Source organism: Equus quagga, chromosome 1 (assembly GCF_021613505.1).
Source record: "Equus quagga isolate Etosha38 chromosome 1, UCLA_HA_Equagga_1.0, whole genome shotgun sequence".
In the NCBI taxonomy this organism is placed as follows: Eukaryota; Metazoa; Chordata; class Mammalia; order Perissodactyla; family Equidae; genus Equus; species Equus quagga.
Window position 1 is genome coordinate 130,169,277 of NC_060267.1, and position 26,107 is coordinate 130,195,383.

Below are 26,107 nucleotides of genomic sequence, written 5' to 3' on the forward strand. Positions count from 1 at the left end.
GCTGTGAGGTGACGTGCTGGGGTTGAAGCTTGGCTGGGTTGGCTCTGGTACATAAATCGGAGGGAGCACAGAGCCAGGAGGGTTAGAACTTACCCCTGAGGTTAGAGTTGTTCCTAGGGAGCAGCGCGGGGATGGTGCTAGGGTCGGAGACTGAAGTCATAGGGGGCCCCAGCTGTGGGGAGCAGCCTTGCAGGAATCCACACAAGCTGTGTTCTGGTCTTGAAATGGGGGCCTTGTCCCAAGGTTCCAAGATACCAGAGCAGACCATCCAGAGTTTGGGTTTGATCCAGGATTGACCTGTCCTTTCAGCCACTGGGATCTCACTGTCCCTGTGTGCAGACCTGGTGGGGTTTTCTGGGAGGAAGCAGGCAGCTTTGAGGAAGGGTGTCTGTCTATGGATGCAAATGGGACAGTGCTGTGGGCCACCTACAGACACTTGGTCTTGGTCAAGTTCCCCAAATTCTATGATGCAGAGCTCATGCCGTAGCATTCATAGGGACCTTTTTAGGTGACATTTAAGTGCTTCAGCAAGAAAAACATAAGTGATGAGTGGAATAAAATGCTCTATGACCTTGTCCTTTCTCTCAGCTCTTCTCCCTTTAGGAAAGGAAGCCTTTTTTTTTCCAGTTCAGATTAAAAAAAAAAAAAACTACAGAAGGTATTTGAGTCTTGCCTCAAGGCAACAGAACTGGAGCTCTCCCCAACCCCATCCGCTAGGTGGATGAGATCATGAGCCGAGGTTTTCTAATGCTGGCCAGCAGGGGACACTCTTCACTCACACTCAATAGTGTCTTTCTCCTTGGACTTGTTCTCTTGTGGAGGCAGGAATTTACTTCCAGCTATTTAACGCTGAATTCTCAGGGAGGGGGCTTTCCCTTTTTAGAGCCCTAATGTCTGTGCTATTATTTTAACATCCGCATGTCCTGTTGTCTGAGCATCCAAAGCCTTAGAAAAGTCATAAGAAGGAGATGCATTCTCCAAGGTTTTTGGAGCACAGGTTCAGACAGAAATGGGGCCAGATGGGCATGAAGTGTTGCATAAACACCAATTAATAAATACTTGGCTCCAGATGAGCCCTGCTTGTCAAACTTGTAACCTTCACACCTCCATGGTCCAGGGCCCTCCTCCCATTGGTACAAAAATGAAAGAGACAGAGCGTTCACTGGCCAGTCCTAGGAGGGAATAACATTGGGATACGCAGAGCCTGTGCTTCCTATAGGGACATTTTAATTCCTTCCAGTGGATTCTTTGTTTTTCCCCAACATACTTTTAATCCTATCGATGCTGTTAATAATAACGATGGGTAACATTTAACGTGCTCTTACCATTTGCTGAGCACTGTGCTAAGTACTCTTATGAGCATCTGCTTATTTAAGCCTCTTAATCCCAAGAGGTAGGGGAACTGCTGGGGCTTCTGAGGCTTTGTGAGGGCCAGACACTTGCTGAGGGTCACTTAACTGGTGAAGGAGGATCCAGATTTGACCCTGCATAGGTGTTGCCCAGACCTGTCCATCACCCATTGTTGAATCCCAATTACATGCTGGACAATGTGATGCAGACACAAGACACAGTGCCTCTCGGGCTAATTTTAGTTTTGAATGTGTTATTATTTGAATACTGGAAAGCTAGAAGAAAGAAGGGAAGGGAAGGGAAGGAAAAGGAAGGGAGGGACAGGGAAGGGAGGAGAAAGGAAGGGAGAGCCCTCAGGGAGCATACATCTGAGAATGGAGGCCCTAAGGAGTCCCACATTCCTTGGAAGGTCCCTTCCTTAGTGGCCACTGGGATGGAGGTGTGGGGGCAGGGGGAGGTTGGTGAGTCTGGCTCCTCTCCCTCCTTCCCTTTAACTAGAGTGACTCTGCTTCCACCAGGTTTATGTCTTGGGTTTTGAGTATGATTGCGTTTGACACTTGGGTTCTGCTGCTGAGAAGAACAGAGCAAACCTCCAGTGTAGCAGCTTGTAGCTCAGGGCATGCCCAGGAGCATTATCCACCCATGTCCCCTGGGTCCCTTCATCTTCTGGCTCTCTTTCCAGTGACTTTGTCCTTCCTGTGCCAGACACTTCCTTCCCCGGTTCTGCTAAGCCTCCACATTGCCAGCAGCTCAGCCAAACGCTGGTATGGTGGCGAAGTTAAGAGGGGGAGCCCTGGAGTCCAAGCTCAGCTCCCTGGCCTGCTAGCACTCTGTGTACTCTCCTTGTGCCCCAGCTCCCTCATCTGAAGTTGTTGTGTAGATTATGTGAGACGATGGCACACCCCTTTGAAACATCACCTCGTCCAGAGTAAGAATTCACTATCCCTGGGCCTTTATGATTATTTATTATTATTAATATTATGACCACCGTCACTATCCTATGTTTCTCTTTAATTTTCTTCCCAACATTCTCAAGAGAGTTCATCCTCTCTTCTGCTTCCACTTCTTCATCACCCTCTCACTCCTCCCCTAGAGCTTGGCCAGCTGACTGCCACCCCCACTGCTGCCCTGAAACAGCCGTCCCAGGTTGTCAGCCATCTCCTGATATCCAGTCCTGCCTCTTGATTCCCGAATGGCAGTCCACTTTCTGAGTCAACGACCCAGAGCCGCTGGTATCTTCTTTGAGGAAGGCTGCGTGCGTATTGTTGGCCATTTTACAAATGAGTGACCTCAGAGAGAGACTGAGTTGGGGTGGGAGGTGGGGGTGGTGGGGGGGTGGGGATGCTGGCAGGGATCTCAGAGGAGTTCAGGTTACAGACACAGCCAGGAAGGGGGACCTCTGACTCCTGGTTCACCTTTCCTTCTCAAGCTGGAATTAGTTCTAGAAAGCTGGTGGTTAAATTATCAGGGGATGTAGAAGGCAGCAGGTCCATTGTTATTTTTGTGACCCTGTTCCTGAGTGAAGAGATTTCCTTCAGAGAGCAGACAATAAAAAGGAATGCACCACTGATACACACAGCACCGTGCACGAATCTCAGTGCGCTGCGCTGAGTGGAAGAAGTCAGACATAAGAGACTACTTGCTGTATGATCCCACTGACATGACATTTCAGAAAAGGCAAAACTGTAGGAACAGGAAGCAGATCAATGGTTGCGAGGAACTGGGTTGGCGAGGAGGGGCTGACTACAAAGGGGCAGCGTGAGGGACTTTTTCAGGGGTAATGGAACAGCTCTGTGTCTTCGTTGTAGGGGTGGTCATACACCTGAGTGTGAAAACCCACATCTGCACACCAAAAAGTGAATTCAACTGTATGTAAAATTGTATTTTAAAAAATGAGTTAATAAAATAAAATACCAGCTGCCGGACAGGAAGACAGAACATGCTGTCATCCCCCTCTAGCAGGTTGGTCTTATCCCCAATTTTACAGATGTGGAAACTGAGACTCGGGACCCTCGGGACCCATCTGTCCATCTCAGCCCTGGGTGCTGCCCTAGGAGGTGAGGATCCAGTCTTCGGGAGGATGGATTGGTGTCCACTCTCACAGGGCTCACAGTCTAGAATTCTGGGAAACAGACTTGGAGTAAGTCTAAGAGTGGTGTGGAAGGGAGGCTCAGGGTGCTGTGGGGCCAGAACAGGGTCAGGGAAGAGCGCCTTGAAGTGAGGGCTGAGCCAAGGCCTGAGGGTCTGTAGGAGGTGAGGGAGCCCCACCACCCCCACTGTGAGGGGTGGTGAGCAGAGAAGGTATGATGGGGAGGGGAGAGGGTGAGCTGGGTGTAAGGGGAGTTATTGGGGGAGGGTTAGGGGCAGCAGGCCTCTTTAAGCAACTGAGAATTGACTCGAAGGGCATTGGGAAACCTTTGAGGGTTAAAGCAGAGCCAATCTGGGATCAGTCCATCTCCAAAGACCACGCACTTCCTGCCTTAGTGCTGAGGTTTCAGGGAGTGGGGAGGCCTCCAGTTTGCGTGTGTGTTTCTTTTACATTTAATCCACTCTGCTGGTGATTCACGCATCCCTCATCGACTCCAGCGCCCCAATACAATCTGTTAATAAATTGCGCCTGACGGAGCCTGGGGGCATTTCTAACTGCCCAGCACTTAATGGCTGACCTTTCCTGAGTGTGCCTTGGGAAACCAGAAATAACTTTCTGCCCCTTGCTTTTGTTTCCCATTTGCTCACCCCCATCACCATCTATGGTTATCTTGGTCATTTACTTGGTTATTTGTTAAAGGTCTGCACCCCTCCTCCTACTTGCTTGCAAGTTCCAGGTTTGCATAGTTCACTTTCTCACCAGCATTTAGTACCTGTGGCACTCAGGAAATGTTTGTGAAACACACGAGGGATGAGGCAGGAGGAATGCAACTGTTCTTAGCTCTGTGTCATCACCCACGCCCACTCTTCCTCTCAGAATTTTGGTTTCCTCATCTGTTTTTACAAAGTAGCTGGCCTTGAGCTCTCACTGGCCACCCTGTATGTCTGTGGAACATGCCTGGAGGCTAGCCAAGGTGGCGGAGACCTGGTCCAGGGCTCCAGGAACGGTGAATACATCATATCAGAGGACCATGCCCTGCTATGAGGCGCGTGCTATTCTAGCTGCCCCGTGAGCTAGGACAGTCCCAGAGCAGTGGTGCATTTCGAGGTGCATGACTATTTTAATTTAAATTCATGTATTTGTATTAGAAGATTTTCTTATGTTTCTTTGTTTTCCTTTGGAAGCGTTTATAGGCCAGTGCTGAAAAAATTACCATCCTTTGCTCCAAAAGAAATATAATTTCCCATAACACTGAATTTCCAGGATCTGGAAGGCGAACTAATAACGTTGCTTTTGCAGACAGCAGGTGGGGGCTGCAATCGGTTATTCTGGGGCCACTGACGAGTCTTGAAAGATTGCTTTCCACTGCGGATGGCCAGGCTCGCCTCCCGTGTTTTCTTTTCCTCCTCCTCCCCTCAATTCCACTCTCACAGCCAAACTAATCCAAAATATTATCTTTTCCTCCACAGGCCCTTGGTGTTTCAAACTCTATAAGTCTAGGGGGAGAATATTCACTTGGTTATAGTTCAATATAGACAGTTATAAATGAACTTCATAAAACGGGAGATGCACAAAGGGATAAAAATGTTCTACCACTATCAGTTTTATAGTCTTTTCCTTAACATGTGAGTTTATTCCAATTTTATACCATACTTTTAAATTTAACATTTTAAATATAATCATTTCCTCATGACATTGGCAAATTAGAAACGACAGTTTAAGGTGGCTTATCCCCTCCCTTCTCGCCCTGTAACATGCACACCCACCCACCATCGAGTGTCCGTCCACTCACTGACCATCCGTCCATCATGGATTGAAGGCCCCCTCTGTGAGGAATAGGGTTAGGTTCTAGGAAAACAATAATCAGTGAGGCAGACAGAGTCCCTGCCCTGAGAGTTGTTGTATGGTGGAACTGGAGTGTAAACAACACAGAGGAAGATGGCAGATCATGGGCTGGCGATACACATGGGGCCGCAGGCCTCCGGTGCAGTGGTGGTCTGGTCTCTTGTGGCTGTCCGGCATCAGTGAAGTCTGTCCACACTGAGGGGCTGGATTTAAATAAACACTAGGTTTGGAGTGTCTCGTGGAAAAGGCACCTCAGTGGGTGCTCAGGACTGTGGGACCCTCCCCCGTGGGGTTAACTGAAGGGCTGCGTGTTAAAGTGTGTACAGGCCAGTTGTTGAACTCGGATAGTCAGAATGAGAAAGAGACATTGAACCTGACCCAGCTTGCTGAGGCTGCAGATGGGGCTGTGCTGCAAATGCAGCATTCTTCATGCTGAAAATTAGGTGGTTATGTGTGGCTTCCCTGACCACTGTTGGAGGTAGAGGGAAATTTTCAGAGGGGTTTCCTAGAAAGCTTTATGACCACAGCAGAGTCTGAAACGATATATATTAGACCAGAGGTGGCCAACTCTGTGTGTGACAGGTACCAGACAGGCACCTCAAACCAGTGGCCAGGGCAGTGCAAGAGCCATAATAGGGAGAAGCAGAGACCCCATGAGACCCCACCCCACCTGAAAGGGCAGCTGCCACTCAACTCCAGCTGGTCATTGTCATATGCAGGAATGTGGACCCTCTGTGACATTAACTGAAGCTAGGTACCTGATTTCTAAAGGAAATCTTCTAGCTTTTTAAATGTTTGAAGCTACCTCAAAAAAAGTCACCTTGTGGGTCATATAAAATATATCAGCAGTCTGCCTATTTATGACTTGCACCCAAAATTGAAAGGTTAAATAATTACGATTTTTCATTGTTTACTTATTACTTGTGTGTGTTTATGTGAGGGAGATCGGCTCTGAGCTAACGTCTGTTGCCAATCTTCCTCTTTTTGCTTGAGGTAGATTGTTGCTGAGCTAACATCCGTGCCAATCTTCTTCTATTTTATGTGGGATGCTGCCACAGCGTGGCTTGACAAGCCATGCTAGGTCTGCACCCGGGATCTGAACTTGTGAACCCTTGGCCGCTGATGTGGACTGCATGAAGTTAACCACTACGGCACCAGGCCGGCCCCTACTTTACGGTTTTGTTTTGTGTGCTTTTGTACTCAGCATACAATATTTCTATAAGCTGGAAAAAAAGAAGGAAAACATCTTTATAACCCAAAGGACTACTTGCCTTTTAATTTTTTTTTTTTTTTTGAGGAAGATTAGCCCTGAGCTAACTGCTGCCAATCTTCTTTTTGCTGAGGAAGACTGGCCCTGAGCTAACATCCATGCCCATCTTCCTCTACTTTATATGTGGGATGCCTACCACAGCATGGCTTGCCAAGTGGTGCCATGTCTGCACCTGTGATCCGAACAGGCGAACCTCAAGCCACCGAGAAGCAGAACATGCGAACTTAACCAATACGCCACCAGGCCGGCCCTGCCTTTTAATTCTTGTTGATGCTACCTGGACAGGTGGGGGATGATCAAGTTGCCTGGATTGTGGGATGGCTGTTGGAGCGTCGGCTCAGGGCAGAAGGGAGAGGACCCAGATTCGAGAGGTCCCAGGCAGTGGCAGCAGGTGGGGACCTGGGTGCCTGTTATGAGCTGGGCACTCTCCTCCGTGCATTCTGTGCACTCACTCATTCCATCATCTGTCCCCTCATTTGTTCATTCACTAGCTGAATACTGAGCACCGGTGGGTGTTGAGCACTGATCTAGCCCCAAGGACACAGCAGTCAGCAAAGTAGACAAAAATCCCCACCATTGTGAGATTCGAGTGGGGGAAACCAACAAGAAACAGTAAGTCAGTCGGAGGATAGGTCTGATGGTGATAAACCCCATAGGAAACAGGCAGGGGTGGGGGATAGCGAGTGGGGAGGGCTGCAGTTTCCCACAGGGTGGTCTGGGAGAGTCTTGCTGAGAAGAGACCTGAAGGAGAGCTTTCACTTCATTACACTTGTTTTGAGCACTTGATGTGTATCAGGCACTGTGCTGGGCACTGTGGAGGGTCTCGTGGGAACATTCCCATTTTGTCATTTACTTCCTTTTACAAACTTTCACAAAGAAACAAAACTTAGGTTTTGTTGTTGTTGTTGCATATGACACATATAATGCATATTTGCTTAAATTTAAAAAAAGGACTTACTTAACTGGCAAATCCAGTGATAGTTCTGCTAGCTTCAGGCATGGCTGGATCCAGATGTCTAATCCATGTCACCAGTAATCTATCTCTTTCGGTCTCTTGCTCTTCTTTCCCCAGATTAGCTTCCTTCTCAGGTAGGCTTTCTCTACAAATGACCTGCACAGTTCCAGGTTTGCACCCCATCAGCACAGCTAGCTATGCACTAGAGAACTGCATCTCGTTTCTTTTACTCCAGCAAAAGTCGTGGGTCTCGCTTTCATTATTCCAGGTCACATGCCCTCTCTGGAGCCCAGGGTTGGCCTTTCCTGAATCATAAAGTCTGAAAGTTGGGGAGGGAGTATCGCCCACAGGAGATCAGGATGCTCTTGACAGAAGGGGGAGTAAACGCTGAGCAGGGAGAAAGAGCAGACGTTCCCCCTGGGAACACTTGCATCCAGAGAGCGAGATGGGTGCAAAAGAACCTGCAAACGGGGAGACCTTCAGAGGTCCCAATCTGTCACCAACAGACCACGTGACCTTGGGCCAGCTCTTGGTTTTGCAGCCTCTGAACCAGAGTGGTAGACTAGCTGGTTCTCTGAGGATCCTTCCAGCTTTTGATCTGTTCGAGTTTTAGGCACATTATCTGAAAACAGACACTATTTAATTAAATTCTCGGGTTTGAAACAATACAGGGTTGTGGATCCTGGTGAAACACATGGTCGTGGGGTTTTTTTTCCAACAACTAGCTCTGTTGGTGAATTGCTTAGGAAGTTGTGAGGGACGTATGACTCGCCTCTGGTTGAGCTCTGCTGTTTCTTGGCCAGATAGTGTGCAAGGAAGCTCTGTAAACCTTTTAGTCTGGTGTTGGAAAGTGAACTCACTGCCACGACTTTCATGCTCCAAAGGCTGGGATGGCACATTAAGAAGATTTACCCTGGCTTCACCTCCCAGCGTGAACTTGTGAGCAGGTCGTCGTTTAAACAACACATGACTATCAACAGCTGTGGGGAAACCAGCTGTGCGGATGTCAGCATGCGTTTCCAAGACACCGATTAGATATCTCAGTCCAGAATTTTGTTTTAATGGTTATGTGTCATCTCCACAATTAGACACACACCAGTGTATTTTCCCAGGAAGACAGGGAGGAACGACAGGGATTGCTCCTTGGTGACTGTGCTGGTGTGACTTACCCTATCTGTTCGTCAGACGCCTGTGGGGCTGGTGTTCGTGCCGCATCGTGGGTGCTTGGCACTGAGTCATCTCAAAGCTAGAAAGCCGTGCGTCACCCCCTCCATAGGAGACACTGACAGGCATGCAGTTTCACAGTGGACGGCCATGGGCGGCGTGAGTGTCGGGCTAGCAATGGAGTGCAGGGGGCGAGAACCCTGGGGCCCTAGTGATTCGGTTTGAAGCCTGGTGGCATTGCTGCTTCCTGCTGTGTGAGAGCAGGTTACCTGAGGGGCAGGTTACTTGAGCTCTCTGTACCTCAGTTTCCCTGCCTGTAAATCTGAATAATGATAGCACCCATTCATAGAGTTCTGTCAGGGTTAAACAGGAGAAATGTGTCAGGTTCTTGTCAACCAGAATAATGGCTACTATTGGTGGTGTTGTTCCAGTGCAGCTGTGGGCTAATGGGAGGCAGAGTGGTATCATATTGAAACAGCTAACACATGTGTTGGGCTTATTATGTGAGAGGCCCACTATGTGGCAGATACTGTTCTTAGCTCTTCTAAGTATGTTAACTCAGCTAAATAATGTGATCATTCACGTTAACACAGGTGGGTACTATTATTATCATTTTCCTTTTACTGATGAGGAAACTGAGGCACAAAGAGTTAAGTAACTTGCCCAAAGTCACACAGTTAGTGAGTGGAGGGTATGGGATTTGAACCCAGAGCAGCTGGCTCTAGAGTCCTTCTTAACCACTACTCTATGTAGTCTCACTAAAATAACGAGAGCTACACAGAGAGCTTCCTATAGGTCAGGAAATGTTCCAAGCACTTTCTGTAGATTGACGCATTGAACCCTCACAACAAACCCTCTGAAGTGGTTGCTATTACTCTCCCCATTTTAGAGATGAGCAAACTGAGGCACCTAGAAAAGGGAAAGAACCTGAGCAGAGTTCACAGACCCATTAGCTGGGTGACTTAAGACAGGGAAGCTGACCTCCCTGAGCCTCAGCGTTGCTGTGGGGTAACAGGTGGCTGATGACAAGCACCGTGTGCAGACCTGGCACAGGGCAGATGCTCTCTGGAGGATGGCTGCTTCATTGTTAGTGAGAGGGCTTTGTGCGTGGACCCCAGCCTTATTCTTTGTCTGGAGCTGCTCCTGGAAGCTGGGACAGGGCCCAGAGCGCTTGGGAACGTGTGGTTCCTGCGGGAAGGATGTCTGCACCCCCCAGGCGGGGCCTTCTGTGGCCCCACCACAGGTCCTGTGTCTGGCCTTGGAGGCGACCGTTCTGTCACCTGGGAAGGCAAGTATACTGTGAACCTGTCCCAGCCACTTGGAGGCATGTGTCTAATAGGTCTGGGTCTTGGTTTGCTCAGCTGCAAAACAGAGGGAGTTGGGGAGGAAAGCAACAAATCCAGGAAATTCTGTATTTCCACAATGTGGAATAAGCAAGTCTTCTTGCCACTGTTTTACATACTGAATGTAGACCTTTGCAAAGTGTGCTCTCAGGAGCCAGTCCCTACTGTTGGCTGTTTGAGCTGTGTCTATTTTCTCCCTCTGAAGTAACACTGGGAGCCGTATCCTTGTTGCTGAGCCCATGTTTGTGCGTATTTTGTCAAATTAATTATTGTAAGGGTGAAGTTCTGGGTCATTTTAATTTTCTTGGAACATTCTGCTAAATTACACTGTAGAAATGTTATGCCAATTTATACATTCACAGTTGTGAAGCAAAATGTCTGTTTCTCTGCATTCTTGCCCACACTGGATATTATCATGTGAAAATTGCCAATTCGTAAGGCAAACATGCCATCTTATTTAAATTTCCATTTTGCCAGTTACTAAGGAGGGTGAACATTTTTCGTTTGTTTATTGGCTGTTTGGGTTCCTTCTTTTGTGAATGGTCTATGTTATGGCAAAACATTTCAGCTTTCTATTTTTAAAAAAGCTATTCTTTTCTGATAACAAAATTAATATGTGTATATTGTAAAAGTTCAGACGGTGTAGAAATGTGTAACATGGCAAGTGTGGGTTCCCTGGATCAATTCTAACCCTGAGAAATCACCACTGCTGACAGTGTGGATATTATTTTTTTCTGAATTTTCTAGACAGTTTTGAATGCCATCATTTGGCCTAAAGATTTCTGAAGGTTCATCCATGACTTTAGTATCTTAAAAAGTGTTTTGCTCAGTGGCGTTTTTGTTGAATATCGGTGATGTTTATTTTGATAAATTGATCTTTTCAGAGAACCATGTGGCCTAGAGGGAAGAGGAGTAAATTTGGGGTCCCTGCTGACCACTATCGTGTCTCCCTGTGCTCAGATGGGTGTGTGAGGACCGTGTGCTCTATTGGCCTTGTCCAGCCCTCGAATTAATGGCTCTGCACTATCGACAGGATGCTTTCTGCTTTGAATCTCAGGCTGCTGAGCTGTAAAGGCAGCAGGAGAGCGTGAGGCTCCTGCTCTGCTGCCAGCACCAGCACCACTGCATTGGTGAGGACAGTTAATAGTAGCCATTAATAATAACCTGCATTTACTCTGTGTGTCCTTTACATGCTTGGGTCTACTTAAACCTCACAACAACTCTATAAAGTATAAAATCTAATGGCATCCAGGTTTTTCATATTCTAAGACATGGGTTACTAGAGGTCAAATCATTTGCTTAGCGTCCCCAGCTAGCAAGTGCCAGAGCCAGGACTCAAACTCAGCCCTGCCAGGTGCCGAGGTCCCTCAAGAGGTTAACCACCCACTCTGCAGTTCTGCATGGCCTCTCTATGAGCCCCATCTCCCCAACAGTTTTTATATGTGTCAGTTTAGTCCAAATGCATACAGGGACCTAGGGAACCCCCAACAGGTTCCAAATCTTGGAAAGACTTGAGCAAGTTGGGAACAGGTAAAAAGATGTGTTTCTGCGGGGGTTGCATCCCTGAATCAGGGCTCCCAAGAGGAGAGAGCATCTTTGCCTGGGCGACAAGGGGTGGTTGCCATGGTAGCAGCTATGGCAACGGCTGATGCAAGTGCCAGCTCTGTTCTCACTGGAGCCCAGCTGGTGAGCTGGAAGACAAAGTACCCAAGAGAATGGGCTGGGGGCTTGCTCTGCCCTACCCTCCAGACAAACCATATTTGATAGAAATATTTGGTAAGTAGCACATAACTGATCAACGCTGAGACTCAGGGGCTAAGAGCAGGCATCCTGGCATCAGGCTATCTGGCCCTAACCTTTAGTAGCCATTAAGGCAGTTCCAAGTCTACCATTTCAGTGCCTCAGCCTTCTCTGTTATGGCCCTTATTTCTCAGGGTCCCCATGAAAATTAAATTAATTAATCCACATAAAAAGCACTAATAGTATTATTATTCTTAAAATAGTAATATTTCACTCTCTTACTCTGAGTAATTCTCTTACTCAGAATTACCCTCTCTTACCAGGATTTTGGGGCTGGCTTGCTGCTTGTCATAGTGATGAAATAATCTCAGTTTGAGCGGAGCCCTTGGCATCGCCTTTCCTTTTTCCCCACGTATGCTGTAACAAGTCTGACGTGGTCCCACCCCCACCTCTAGATGTCACTGACAGTTTGGGAATAAACATGTTTTTATGTGTGGCCCCAGTCACTGCCAAAAACAGCATTTATGGAGCTTCTAATTACCTTGGAGACTGTGGTAGGTCCTGTATCAGAGAGTCAATAAACTGCTTTAAGAGATGCTGGCCAATTTAAGAATTTTGGTGTTTTTAACGGAGTTAGAATCAAAGAACGTTTGTTGGAGGTGCCCGTTTCTGAGGACTCATTTTTATGTTGTGATTTTTATTTTGGAGGTGTTGGACCACCCACATAACTGATTTATTAGCTCTGATCAATATAGTATTGAATAAAGTCTGAAGAATTTTTTCTGCTCCTCCCTGGGCAGAAAGGCCTCACGGATCCCCTGTTAGATAGGAACGAGGAAAGTATGGCGTCTGTAAATATAATTTGTGAGTTAGAACTTTCCAGGATTTGAAAAATGTGGATTTATCTCCTTCCTTTTTGTTTCTGATTTATATGTAGTTTTGTAGGACAATTCCAAAGACTTTTCTTAATTTTATTTTTAAGACAAAAATTGGAAAGAGAGTTCAGGGTGAGTTTTTTGAAATGCCTTCCAAGTGTCGTTTATTTGATCCAAATCCCTTTAAAACATTAAGAAAACTCAGCCATTAAAATTTTTAAACTATAATTATACTGTTATCAAAGTATAACGTGCACACAGTAAAGTGTACTGATTAATCTGCATGGATTTTTATTTGCAAATGTGGAGAAACCAATAAATAAGACTAATCTCTGATCTTTATTATTGTTATTATTTTTCAAGTCCAGTTGCACTTCATGTAAAGAGCAGTCAACCCAGTAACACTGGCTTTGGGCCTGATACCTAGGAAGCATTTTTGTTTCCTTCCCCTTTCCTCTGTTGTCACTGGTTCTGCAATGGTTTGAACATCTGTTTCTCTGTTTGTGTTCTCTGGAGCAAGACTGCCCGGGTTGCCACCTACTAGCTGTGTGATTTTGAACAAGTCACTTAACCTCTCTGAGCTTCAGTTTCCTTATCTGTAAAGTAGCAATAATAAAAGTACCTACTCACAAAATTGTTTTGAGGATTAAATAAGTTAATGTTCGTTAAGCACTTAGAACAGTGTCTGGTACATAGCAAGCATTTTTTTTTTTTAAAGTAAACCTGTAAATACTTAGTCTCCAAGACAGAGAGATCAAGGATTCTCCTGGTCCATAAGTCAAAGGTCAGTGGTGCTGATGAATTAGGAAGACCTTGACCTGGTCCCACATCTGTGGAGTTGAGGGTCTCTCATCAGTGGAGAGCTTCAGTTTCTCATTGCAGACAAGGGAGGCCTCTCAGCGTTGGCTCACGGGAAGGTAGGGTACATACAGGGAGTCCTGTTAGAAAAACACATGATCGGGACAGAACAGACTCTCCCCAGGCAAAACTTTAGAAAAACAACAATCTACTGCTCCTTGATTAAAGGGTAGAAAACTAATTATCCTTTCCGGAGGGACGAGGCCACTCTCTGCCAGGCTGTGACCTGGAGGTGCAGGATGTGGATTTCCTTAGGATGTAATGAAGCCTTTCCCATTGAAAGTGTACCGTACTTCAGAGGGATGCAGGCGGGGAGAGGGAGAATGATCCCTTTGCTTTTAAAAGCAAACACTAAAACCTTAGGAACATCATTTACAGGTCAGCACTTTGAGAATAGGAAAAAATAATTTTCTTAACTTGGATTAAAAGACCTCTGTTACAAAACATCCCTTCAAAAATATTCTGTAATTTCTGCTAACTAGACTAGCTTACAGTAAGCTTGAATATTTGAAGTTCGGGGCTGCCAATGAGTGATGACGCCGATCAGAATGCCAGTGAGGAGTAACTGGGCAACACGTTATTTTTGTGCTGAATACATGCCAGGTAGTGTTAATTCTCATTTCTTGAGGGAGGGAAGTGAAACAATCCTTCGTGGGATAATTTGCGTGTGAGTTTTCTCACTGTCTTCCATACCATGCTGTTAGGGATGGCAAGTCCCCCTTGACCTGTATTGTTTGGCTGGAGATGTGAAGAGAACTCAGAAGAGTCTTACAGACATTTATTCAGCACCTACCCCACTGTCTCCAGAGAGTGGGGTAAAGCATTAAAAAGACAGGTAAAGTGCCTGCCCTCAGGAGCTCGCATTTTCATGGCTTCAGTGGACTGGCCAATGCCTAATGATCCCTGTCAACTTGTATTTTCTACAAACGTGCTTCTAGGTAATCTTTGAACAAGTGCCTCTCTGCTCTTGTCCCCCAACTCCACTCCATTCCTCTTGTCAAGTCACCAGGGACCTCTGCTGTGCCAAATTCAGTGGACCTTTCTCCATCCCCTGCTTAGTGAAATAGTTGAGCACGCCTTGAAACACTCTCTCCATTGGCCTCTGGGGCTGACCTCCTCTCTCTTAGTCCTCCTCACACCTCAGTGGGGCTCCTCCTCTGTCTAAAGGCCATGAGTCTTGAATACAATCTCCAGTTGCTTATATTTGACTACCAATTCCACATCTCCATTGGAGGTCCCTACCAATTCAAATGTGTCATTTCAAACGTGCTGTGTCTGCTCTTGATTTTTGTCCCCAAATCTGCTCCTCCCATAGGTTTTCTCCATCTTCCCAACTGCTCAGGCTGGAATTCTTAGAGCATCCTTTACTTCTCTTTTATTTCACCCTCCTCATCCAATCCACCAGCAAATCCTGTTACCCAGCTTCAAGCATATGCATAATTCCACTGCTGCTCACCACCTTCACCACCACCATCTTGGTCCAAGTCTCTGCTGTCCCTCACCTGGGCCACTGGAGGAACTTCGTCATCTCCTGCCTGGTCCTTGTCTTGCCCCTACAGCTGATCTTTCCACATGGCATTGATAGCCGACTGTTTAAAGCTTCGATCATTTCTCTCCTCTGCTCAGAATCTTCCCATAGCTTTCCTTCTCACTCAGGCTAAAATCCAAAGACCCTGTAGTAGTCTGTAAGACCCTTACCATCTGGTTCCTGCTCCCTCTGTGACTTTCTCTGCTCTTTGCTCATTCACTCACCCTACTCGAGCTGTACTGGCCTTGCTGCTCCTCAGCTGTGCCTCAGGAACTTTGTATATTCCATCTCTTCTGCCTAAGACATTCTCCTCCATCTTTTGGATCTCTGTTCAAACATTACTTTCCCGGAAAATCTTGTCCTGGGCACTCCATATAAAATGGCGGCTACGCCCACTACCCCCCACTCCCCTAGTCTGCTTTGTTTTTCTCCATAGAATTTATCACCTCCTACTGGAAGCTCCAAGAGAACAAGCACTATGTTTTGCTCTCTGCACTATCCCTTGTGCCCACAACAATGCCTGTCACATGGTAGACACTCAGCAAACATTTAGAGCTAACATTTATTAAGCACTCGGTGTGAGCCAGGTAGTATGCAAAGCACTCTACAGAAATTATTTATTTACTCCTCATAGCAACCTTAGAAGTCTAAGTCTCATCACATCCATTTTCAAGTTGGAAACTGAGGCCTGGGGAAGTTCCATAAGTTGTCCAAAGTCCCTTGATGGACTTGGGTGTGAAGCCAGGTCTTGGAGCCTGCAGAGCCCATGCTCTGACCACCCTGTGTTGCTGCTGTCTCTCTTTGGTGGCCATACTTAGTTCCAGAAAGATTTATGGTAGCTGCCCAATACATGGAAATGTCAGTGAGCCACCTGTGGCCCATCCGTGGACTTGAAATATGGAAATGGACAGGAGCCTTGGTGCGTTTGTCATAGGATGATGTCTCTGAGAGCGTTTGGGGTTTTATTTTCTGGGGGCAGTTAGGGCATTTTTGCAGGTACTTTCTCCTGGGTGAAGAGACAGCAAGGGAACCACAGTGGGATTATAAGGTGAAAATCACATATAGTCCAAAGCACGCTTCAAAGCCTTGGGATGGTGCCGTGTTGGAGCCTGACCTGCGCTCGTGACCAGCGTTCCCTCCAGCGCTGTTCATTTGGGCAGTTTTGGACCAAGGAGCTGGCTTGAGTTTGAGGACCTTTTGTTCAGAAAGTGCCTATCTAGGATCCAGCTCAGCCTGAGAGAGGCCTGGGGGAAGAGAGAAGGCTAAGATGGGTGCAGATCCACAGCCCATGTCAGGCTTGCCTTGGGCTCCATGCCTAGGGCTCAGAAGGCCCGTGAGGTGGCCTCCACAATGGAGATTGTCTTCTCTCTCTCTCAACTGCATGTGGTTATATTCATATTCTGTCAGAGTAGATATCAGGCTATTCTGTGATACCACTGACCACACACTTACTGAAGGCAAGTACTGTGCGTTCATTCTCCGGCTATTTAGTAAGCTCCTACTAAGTGCAGGGGGTGCAGAGACAGCAGTGAATCCGAATCACATAGTCTCTGGCCTTCCAGAGCTCATCCTCCAGCTGGAAGGGTGCTAACTCTGAAAGCACACGTTCTGTGTGTCAGGTGCTAAGAGCAGTACGTATGTTAACTCATTTAATCTTCACAACAGCCCCATGAGGGAGTGCTGTTATTACCTCCATTTTACAGATGGGGAACTAGGGAACAGAGAGGTTAAGTCACTTGTCCAGTGTCACACAGCCTGGGAATGGCAGAGCTGGCTTCAGCCTCTGTGCTCTTAACCACTATGCCAAACTGCCCCTTTATGGCACCACTCAAGAATCATAGAAACTTACCATTGACAGTTCTTCTGGAAGACTGCACCCATGAAAAGTTGTTCTAAAGATAAAAGCTTTGCAGGAAGCTCAAGTGCAAAAGGGAAATGCAGCAGAATGGGTATAAGATGGGAGCAGAAGAGGGAAAGGGCATTGCTGCAGAATCTCTGAGCACAGAACCTGGGGCTGGGGGTGGACAGTCAGAGGGAGCGGAGAAAGCCAGAGTATGGGAATTTTGTCATTGTTGAATGATTCACATAAACATGTGTCTCAGAAACAGGGACTTGGAGGGCGATTTCTCAGAAGTGCTGATAAAAATTCACGTCTAAGCCATTTTCATCAGTTCCCAGGCTGCACAGAATGCTTCTCTCCTGGCTTTTATTGACACAATTCCCTCGTCTGGAGTAGTTAATAGCATTTTATTTTGCATTATTATTTCATGAGGATTTTTTCCCATTAAATATATATCTTTTATTTGCCTGAAAATATCTTTGTTTTACCTTCACTTTTTTAAAAAAAAATTGTGATAAAACATAATATTTACCATTTTAGAGTATTTGATAATTCAGTGATATTAGGTGCATGTATAATATTATGCATTCATCACCACTGTCAAATTCCAGAACTTTTTCATCACCCCAAATGGAAACTGTACCCATTAAGCAGTCACTCCCTATTCCCTCACTTCTCCCAACCCCTGATCATCACTAGTCTGCTTTCTGTCTCTGTGGATTTGCCTATTCTGGGTATTTCCTATAAATGGAATCATACAATATGTGCCCTTTTGTGTCTGGTTTCTTTCACTTTGTATAATGTTTTCAAGATTGTTCCATATTGTAGCATGTATCAGTACTCATTCTTTTTTATGGTTGAGTAGTATTCCATTGTATGCATATACCACATTTTGTTTATCCATTCATCAGTTGATGGGTTATAATATATACTTTTTTAATATGGTTACTAGAGTGCCAGCTATGTGCTAGACACTTTGATACGTGCTGTATCCTGAATAGATAAAGAGTTCTTATAAATCAATAAGAAAAAGAAGAACACCCCTTTATATAAATGAGTAAATAACCTGAACAAGCATTTCACAAAAGGGGGATTACAAATATAATCGTGAGCTTAAAAAATCACTTCAATTTCTTCTTTTATGTTAATTTTGGAATTAGTTTGAATACAGTAGTTCTTTATTACTAAGGAACAGATTGTAGGCGTTTGTTTGGGATATTCTGCATTTGGGTAAGAATTTTATTGGTTGCTTCATTCAAGTAGATTGTTTTTATGTTTGTGACCCAAAAATAATTTCTGTCATTTTTTCCAGAGACTACCTCTCTAAAGCCTTTGTGAAGTATTTTGCTCTTTTGAATGTTTCTGAATTCAGATGGTTACTAAAATCATTTTGGAGAATGTCTAACACTTCATATAGGTCTCAGTTAATACATTTTGGTTGATCACTATTGTTGAGCAGTGAGTTTTCAAACTCTGAGGCTCTTTGAAACTGTGTGCATTATTTTTCTATATCTGCGCTGTTCAATATGGTAGCCACATGCCACGTGTGGCTGTTGAGCACTTGAAACATGGCTAGTGTTGTAGATGCGCTGCAAGGGTAAATGCTCATTGGATTTTGAAAATGTAGTATGAAAAAATGTAAAATATCTCTAATATTTTTTTCTATTGATTACACATTGAACTGATAGTAATGTCTGGATATATTGGGTTAAGTAAACTATATTATTAAAATTAAACTTACCTGTTTCTTTTTACTTTTTTAATGTGACTAATAGAAAATTTAAAATTATATGCGTGGCTCACAAGATATTTCTATTGGACAGTGCTATTCTAAAAAAAGAGCTGCCAGAGGGGTGGAGGATGGGAGAGAGAAGTCTGAACTGACATGACTTCTGTGCCTTCAGAATCTTGAAAGTGCCCCGTGAGAAAGGCTGCAGGGTGCCTGGACACCTGCAGTCGTCTCCCAGCTGGTCTCTGCCTTCACTCAGGACCGCTCGCTTCTCCTTTCTCTAGCCAGAGGGGTCTCTGTAAAGGCAAATCTTGTCATCTTACTCCCTGCTTGAGACTCTTCAGTGCAGCTCCGTCGCCCATGACCAAACCCCCACCCCGGGCCTTTAAGGCTCAACCCTGTCCACCTGTTCAACCTCATCTCATGCCCCTCTAGCTTCTTCCCCACCTGTCAAGGCCTTTTTATAAACATTATTATAATTTCCATTACATGCACGATATGTTTTCATAGTAAAGATTTAAAAATACATAATGTAAAAGATAATGTCCACATTTATGCTGCCCATCCCCCACCTCAGCTGCGTAATCAATCACTGTCCACAGTTGGGGCTGTGCTCTTCCAGGGCCCTCACTCTGCACACTCGTAGCTGATTCTGTATGTGTGTGTGTGTTTGTGTATGTGTGTATAAACCTAAGCGGCTGCACATGTTCTCCTGCCTCTTCTTTCACATACTGTATTTTAAGGCCTTTGCTGGTAAAGACTTAAGTATACCTCATTGTTTTTAAAGGATGCCTTAGTATTTTATTGTATGACTGTGCCATAATTTATTCGTTTGTTTGTTACTGTTTTAAATTGTAAAATATTTCACCCATATAGCAAAATAGAGACTATTATAATATTCATCTCTGTACCCACTATATAGCTTTACTAAACAGCAATATTTTGCCCTATTGGCTTCAGACTTTATAAGTGAATAAACGAAACATTACTGGCGGAGATGAAGCCTTGTGTCTGCCCCAGCCCACTCCTTTTCCCCTCTCAATCCCCAGAGGGAACCACTCTTCTGCAGTTGATACAGCCTTTTCATCTGTAGTCTTACATTTTCACTACATATATATGTGGCTATAAACAATAGAGTGTGACAGTCACGCACTGCATCATGACGTTTCGGTCAACAATGGACTGCATATTTGACGGTGGTCCCATAAGGTTGGTACCATAGAGCCTAGGTGTGTAGTAGACTCTACCATCTAGGTCTGTGTAAGTACACTCTATCATGGTCACACAATGATGAAATCACCTAACTACACATATCTCAGAATATATCGCCATCATTAAATGACGCATGCTGTATTTTGTGTGTTCCTAAATAGTAGTATATCACATCATATCATGCATATCTCCTACAGCTTGGATTTTCATTTTTTCTGTTTTGAGATTTTTCATTAATATATAGTCCTATATAGTCTTCCATTGTTAAGAATGAATATAACTTCATTTGGTCCGTTTCCTTATTGACAGTTGTCATACTTTACTTCCGGCTTTTCAAATGTGCCAGCTCTCCTTTACTCCTTCACTCTGGACTCGTTTTATCTTCTGTGGAACAGTTTGTATACTATTGGAATGACCTGTTTTTGGGAAGTTTGTAGAATTCATCAGTAAAACTGTCTGGGCCTGGCACTTTCTTTCATTTCTTTATTAGTCATAGAGCGTTCCAGGCTTTCTCTTTCTCCTTGAGACAGTTTTGATAAGTTATATGAAAAGAATTTCAGCACTTTGTTTAAGTTTTCGAATTTAATGGCATAAAGTTGTTGTTAGCGTTCTTTTGTCATTTGAACTGATGTTGTATCTAGCTATGTGCCTTCTCCATAACAGTACTTACTAGTATTCTCCTCACCCTTTTTTTAACTTGTTCAGTTGTGTCTATTTTGTTAATCTTTTCAAAGATCAGCTTTTTACCCTCTGCACTTTTAGCATGCTGTTCCTGTGGCCTGGCCTACAGTTCGTTTCTCTCATCACCTGGTTGAGTCCTTCATCTCTGGCACGTCACAGGGAGGCCTCATGTCCTCTGGGAGGCCTTTCTGGCTCCTCAACCTTGATTGGGCCCCTTTGGCACTCCCCACTACCACTGCTTTTTTTTTTAATACTATTTGTCACGTTGTAAGCTTTCTTTTTTTCATCTTGTTGTCCTTCTGTAAGCTTCATGAAAGCAGGAACTGGATCTGTTTGTTCACTTGTATTTGTGTCTCTACTGCCTGGCACTGGGCCTGGTCTATAGCGGGTGCTCCATAAGTATTGGTGAGTAAATTAATAAGTGAGCCCCCATGAACAGAGTACAGACCCGTTCTCTAAGGGATGAGGGCTCTCTTTCAGGTTGCATTCTCAACAGGACTGTTGCAAAGAAGATTCATTCCTGAGGTTGACCATTTCTGAGGGTCTGTGATTCTTTTTTCCCATAATTTATCAGGAAATAAAGAGTTGGCGTGGCAGCCATGGCATGAGTAGGACGAAGCTGAGTGCAGCTTGATGAGTTACAGAAGCATCTTCCTGGGTGGTTTCTTTGTGCTTTTGTTTAAGAGACAAGCCAAAGTGATGAGCTTTCCATTCTGCAAACTACCTCTCACAGTGAGCTTCTCTGCAAAGAATTGGGTCTTCACTTGGCTAAACACCTGTCAGTCTATCCTCGATTATGTCCCAAAAACAGAACCAAGAAGACGTTTAGGTGACAGAAACCACCACCAGAATAAAAATACCTGGCACAGGTGGTACCACATCCAGCACCAATTTCTCTTATAAAGTGTAGCTGTTTGGTTTTCCTAGTAATGCTAGAATTGTCTTCATGGATAGAGAGGTAAAACAAAAGAAACAAAAGGAGAGTTTTATTAGCGAGATGCTCTAGCTTGAGAATTAAGATATTAAAATATTTAAAACATATACAACATACTGGCAAAGGTGATAGTCTTTGGGAAAAGAAAAAAGGTGGGGGCAGGAAATTATATTGGGCGGGGGGGGTTCTCTTTTCATGGTTACATTGTGTTCATATTTGTGGCCATGTTATTGTCACCTAACACAAATATTCATGGCACATTGAAGCCCTTGTTTTATTTTACTTACATCTTTTCCAATCTGTAAGAATTAATGTAAATTTCATTGGCTCTCCAACATGAGCCTTTATGAATGATAATGATAAGTAACATTCCCCCATACCAGGTTAAAAAAGGAGTTTTCTCAGTAACAATAATAGCTAATTTGAGCACCTACTAGGTGCCAGACTCTCTGCTAAACATATTATATAGTACATTAATTTCATGCTTCAATTTTGTGAAAAGAGGTTATTATCCGCACTTTACATTTTACTGAGAAAATGGAGGCTCAGAGGGAGCAGGGAGTAGGTAGCCTGGTTGAAGTTCCCCAGCAACAAAGAGAGGGAGCCACTCTTGGAGCCCCAAGTCTGTTCTACCTTGAAGACCAGGCTCTTAGCCCCACACGGTGCACGGGCAGCAGAAGCAGTCTCAGTGTTTGCTTCTGAAACCCACACTCTTTGGAGCTGTTCTGGAAATGATCGCTAATCTTCTTCTCAAGGTGTTGGGAAAGACTCACATTTGTTTTCATGTGGTGTAAAATACTAGCTGCTGCTAGTATAAACATTCGTTGCTAACCCTAAGACCTATTGCTATTGAGCTCATTCTGTTTGGTTCCAGTGACACACACGTGAATTTGAGATCCTTCCCTAAGTGACTTTTCACTTCCACTGTGGGCGTTTCTCCATTTCTACTATAAAATTTCCCAAGAATGGAGAGTTTATCACTTTTCTTTCCAACCTTTTGTAGGGTTGTAACCTCCTTCCAGGCGAGAATCTCTTCCTCCTGTCTCAGCAGTTTCTCTCTGACTTCCCATCAGCCCCCCCCAAAGGTGGATGATTCCCGTCAGCTTTGTCCTCCTGACATCTGTGGGATGGGCTGTGCTTCCTAAACACGGGTGCACACACTGTGCGAGCGCCTGGCTCACGTTAGGGTCCTGAGGACTGGACAAACTACAGATAACTCCCTGCTCTGTTAAGAGAGGCAACTGCTTTAACTTTGTGTCTGAGCAACCCATAGCACCAAGTGCCATTTTCCGGCTTGGACTTTTGCTGGCAGTGCAAAGAAGTTGATTCTAAAACAGAAGAAATATGCCCAGGACCGACTGGCCCTCCCGTGGTGAGGACCTGGCCTTGACAGGCTTCCGCAGTGGTGTTCTTTATGCTGCCGGCGTCCCCCATGGCCTTCACACAGGAGCCTTCTCAGGAGCGGGGATTTTGTTCCCTGAAGCTGTCCTTTCCCGCCACCTGGGCAGTAGTGTTTGGCTGAGGAGGAGGAAGAAACTATCAGGAGATTCTTACGATGCCAGATTAGATCGTTAAAAGGGACTCCAGCTAATGTGAATGATCTGGAAGCCTGGCTAGTGGAGGAATCCAAGCGTGGGGGGAATTAACCATTAGGGACAGCCCATCTCCTGGGAGGTTTCCTGGCAGTTCCCCAGCCAACAGGGGTGCCTCCGAGTAGCCTAAGAGTGCCCTGGATTGACAGACTTGCTCTGATGCCTTTTCTTTGCCTATGAGGCCTCATAGTGGAAGGCCCTTCTAGACTGGTGCCCTCCCACAAGGAGCCTCCAGGCTGGATTCTTCCAAAAGCATCCTCTGCCCCATTTGGTGGGGCTTCTCTCTGTTTGGGAGGGGCTGCATCTGTAAAGCTGGAGTCAGACACACCTTGGTACGAATCCCAACTTGGCCACCTACCAGCTGTGTGACTTCTGGCATGTGGTTTAACCTCTGTGAGCCTCAGTTTATTTCATCTGTAAAATGGGGTAATGATCATATGCTCATTATACCATACTATTATATGAAAATATATTGATACAAATTATAATATATTACTGTATTATTTAATTAAAACTATGTAATGCCATTATAATGTGTTATGTATAAAATATAATATATAACACCACTATAATACTATCTGTATATCATGTATTAACGTTATGGTATAACATAATAACCTATGTTATTGTGAGACTTAGATTTTGTAGGCAAGGCACTCAGCACGTCCCTGGCATGTCGTGTAACTTAATCAGAGTTAATTACTGGCACTATCATTTTCTGTGGACTGCAACATATAAAACAGGGGCACATTTACTTAGAATGTTCTGTTGTATGTTGTTGCTTTGGAAGCAGTGAAGCTCATCAAATTATTAGGAAAGCAAAGCCCAATTATAACCCCGGAGGGGAGGGAGCGGTATCTAGGGAGAAGTATTGCTGAATTCTAAGTTTTTTTTTTTAATGGGAGAAATGCCTTTTCAGAAGAGCTTAGACCAACATGTTACTCAATAGAAGAGTATTAAATCTAAATAACCTCCCACATGTTCTCTGTTTGTCTTGAGATGTGACTAGCCTGGGTCTTTATTGTTGTACGTGTGGGTGAGGAGGATGGCAAGGCAGAAGGATGGGGCAGGATATAAAGATATTGGGTGGGAGTTCCCATCTGCTTGGTGAGTTGTCCTGGCTCTTCTGTGTCAGGCCTGTGTCCCTGGTGGAAGGCTGTTCTTGGAGCCAGGACTTGGCCAGCAGGTGGGGGGGGTGCCATGCTGATATTTGTTGAGTACTTAGCGTGACAGAGCTGAGTTAGAGTTCTCCTCTCGTCTTGACTCTATGTACTGGGTGTTATTTCTCCTGTTTTACAAATAGGAATATGAAAGCTCAAGAGATTAAGCCTCGTGCTCAGGGTCACACAGCTAATCAAACACCGTGGGATTTGAGATCTGGCAACTGAGATCGGAATCCTGATTTCACCTGTGTGATGATAGTCAAGTCACTTAATATCCGTAGATCTCTGTTGTCTTATCTATTAAATGGGTACAATAACGAACTGTAGCTCACAGTGTGAGAGTCAATGAGATTAACTATATAAAGTATTAGCATATGCTGTTTTAAGTACTCAATACCCTTTAGCTGTTGCTAGTATAATAGTTACCTTGTACTTTGTTTATCTTTTGTATGGTGGAACCAGTCAAGACTTTTCCTCAGGCCTGACATACTGCAAATCTTGCTCAGCGGTCACTGCAAGCATCTGCCTTGCATTCCCGCTGATTATGGCACAGAGGTCCGAGTAAAGGTGTGACTATCACGTTAAACACCAACGACACCCTTTTGGTATCTCAGTGACTAAAACTTCAGGGAAAGTCCAAGATGAACCTTTCCCACGACTGCTTTTCAATGAGGTGATACTTAAGCAAACGTGAAATTTGAATATCCATGTTGACAGGCATAACATTTTGAGACAAGTGGTTGATCACTCCATAAAAACATTGTAAAAGGTGTCCTTGTAGGTGTGTTGGCAACTACAAAACCGGATTCACTTTACCAGACAGAAACAGGGTGCTCCCGGTGTGCCTGGAGCCGCCCACCACATTATTGCATCTTTCCTCCCCTGTCCTGTTTACCTGCCTCTTGTGCTGACTTGACCGAAGCTGCCTCCATCATGTAAGGAAGTTGATTCATGTGGAGAGATCAATAGGTGAGGAAGCCAGTTCCGTCTTGCTGGGCAGTAGCCAACCATGTCCTGTTGATCGTCCCTTTCAAAGTTTGGAGCTCAAGTGTGGTCTGCTTGGAGGTGCTGGGGCTCCCCAGCGTGTGTGCGGCAAGGGAGAGTTCCAGGCCCAGCGAAGCTGTAAACATCACCTGATGGTGTCCATTTGGGAATTGTTCATGTGTGAGAAGTAAAGATCAAGATTGGGAGTTTAGTCTGGCTTTTTGATTGTATCCAGGTTGAATTTTAGACTTTATTTTATTTTTTGACGGTGAGGGGTTGACTATTTTAAGGGACTCTGGAGCTTTCCTCCTGGGGAACTGGGAAGGAATTTGGAGTGAATTTGGCCGCTAAGGATTGCAGAGCTGTAGAAAACTCCAGCTGCCTCATTTGCCTGTGCCATTTCTCCAAGCATGTCCTTTTGCTAAAGCTACATCTGAAGTCGGTGATTTTCTCTGAAGATCTAACCAATGAATAACGAACACATTGTCTTTTCTTTTCTCCTCTTCTAGGCCTAAACGGCAGCAGCAAAACAACTTTCCCATGTTTCCCTCTCCTAAGGCCTGGAATTTCAGAGGGGTAAGTGTTTTCCCTGGTCATGCCTGCTGTCGTATGTCCTCTTCTGGATGCCCCAGGAAGGATGCTGTCAGGGTTGGCTTTACTAGTTAAAGTCTCCACTGAGAAAGCTTCTGTGCTTTACTACTTGGGGAGGTCACATTTGCAGCAGTGGTTGAGGTTTAATTAAAAAATGTAAGTGGCCCAATAAGCACCTGCTAGTGTTCACTTGCCCTGTAGGTCTTGGGCTACTGGAAGCATCTTGTGAAGAAGCCTAGAGGTCTCAAGGATGATGAGGTAGGCATTGTGGCTGTTTTCTTGGGAACCAGTGCACAATGAAGGAAAAAAGAAAGCAGAAATGTACAATCTGTTAATGTGTAGATTTATGACTTCGTGGAGAGCT

At 45.0% G+C, this 26,107-nt stretch overlaps 1 protein-coding gene across 1 annotated transcript in view; it reads left to right on the forward strand.

Moving 5' to 3' along the window:
* Positions 1-26,107, forward strand: part of ARHGEF3 (Rho guanine nucleotide exchange factor 3) — a 284,344-nt gene that overhangs the window by 69,237 nt on the left and 189,000 nt on the right. The window contains exon 3 of the mRNA XM_046674001.1: positions 25,662-25,728. Within this exon, the coding sequence (XP_046529957.1) occupies positions 25,662-25,728 (67 nt within the window). The remainder of the gene's footprint in view (positions 1-25,661; positions 25,729-26,107) is intronic.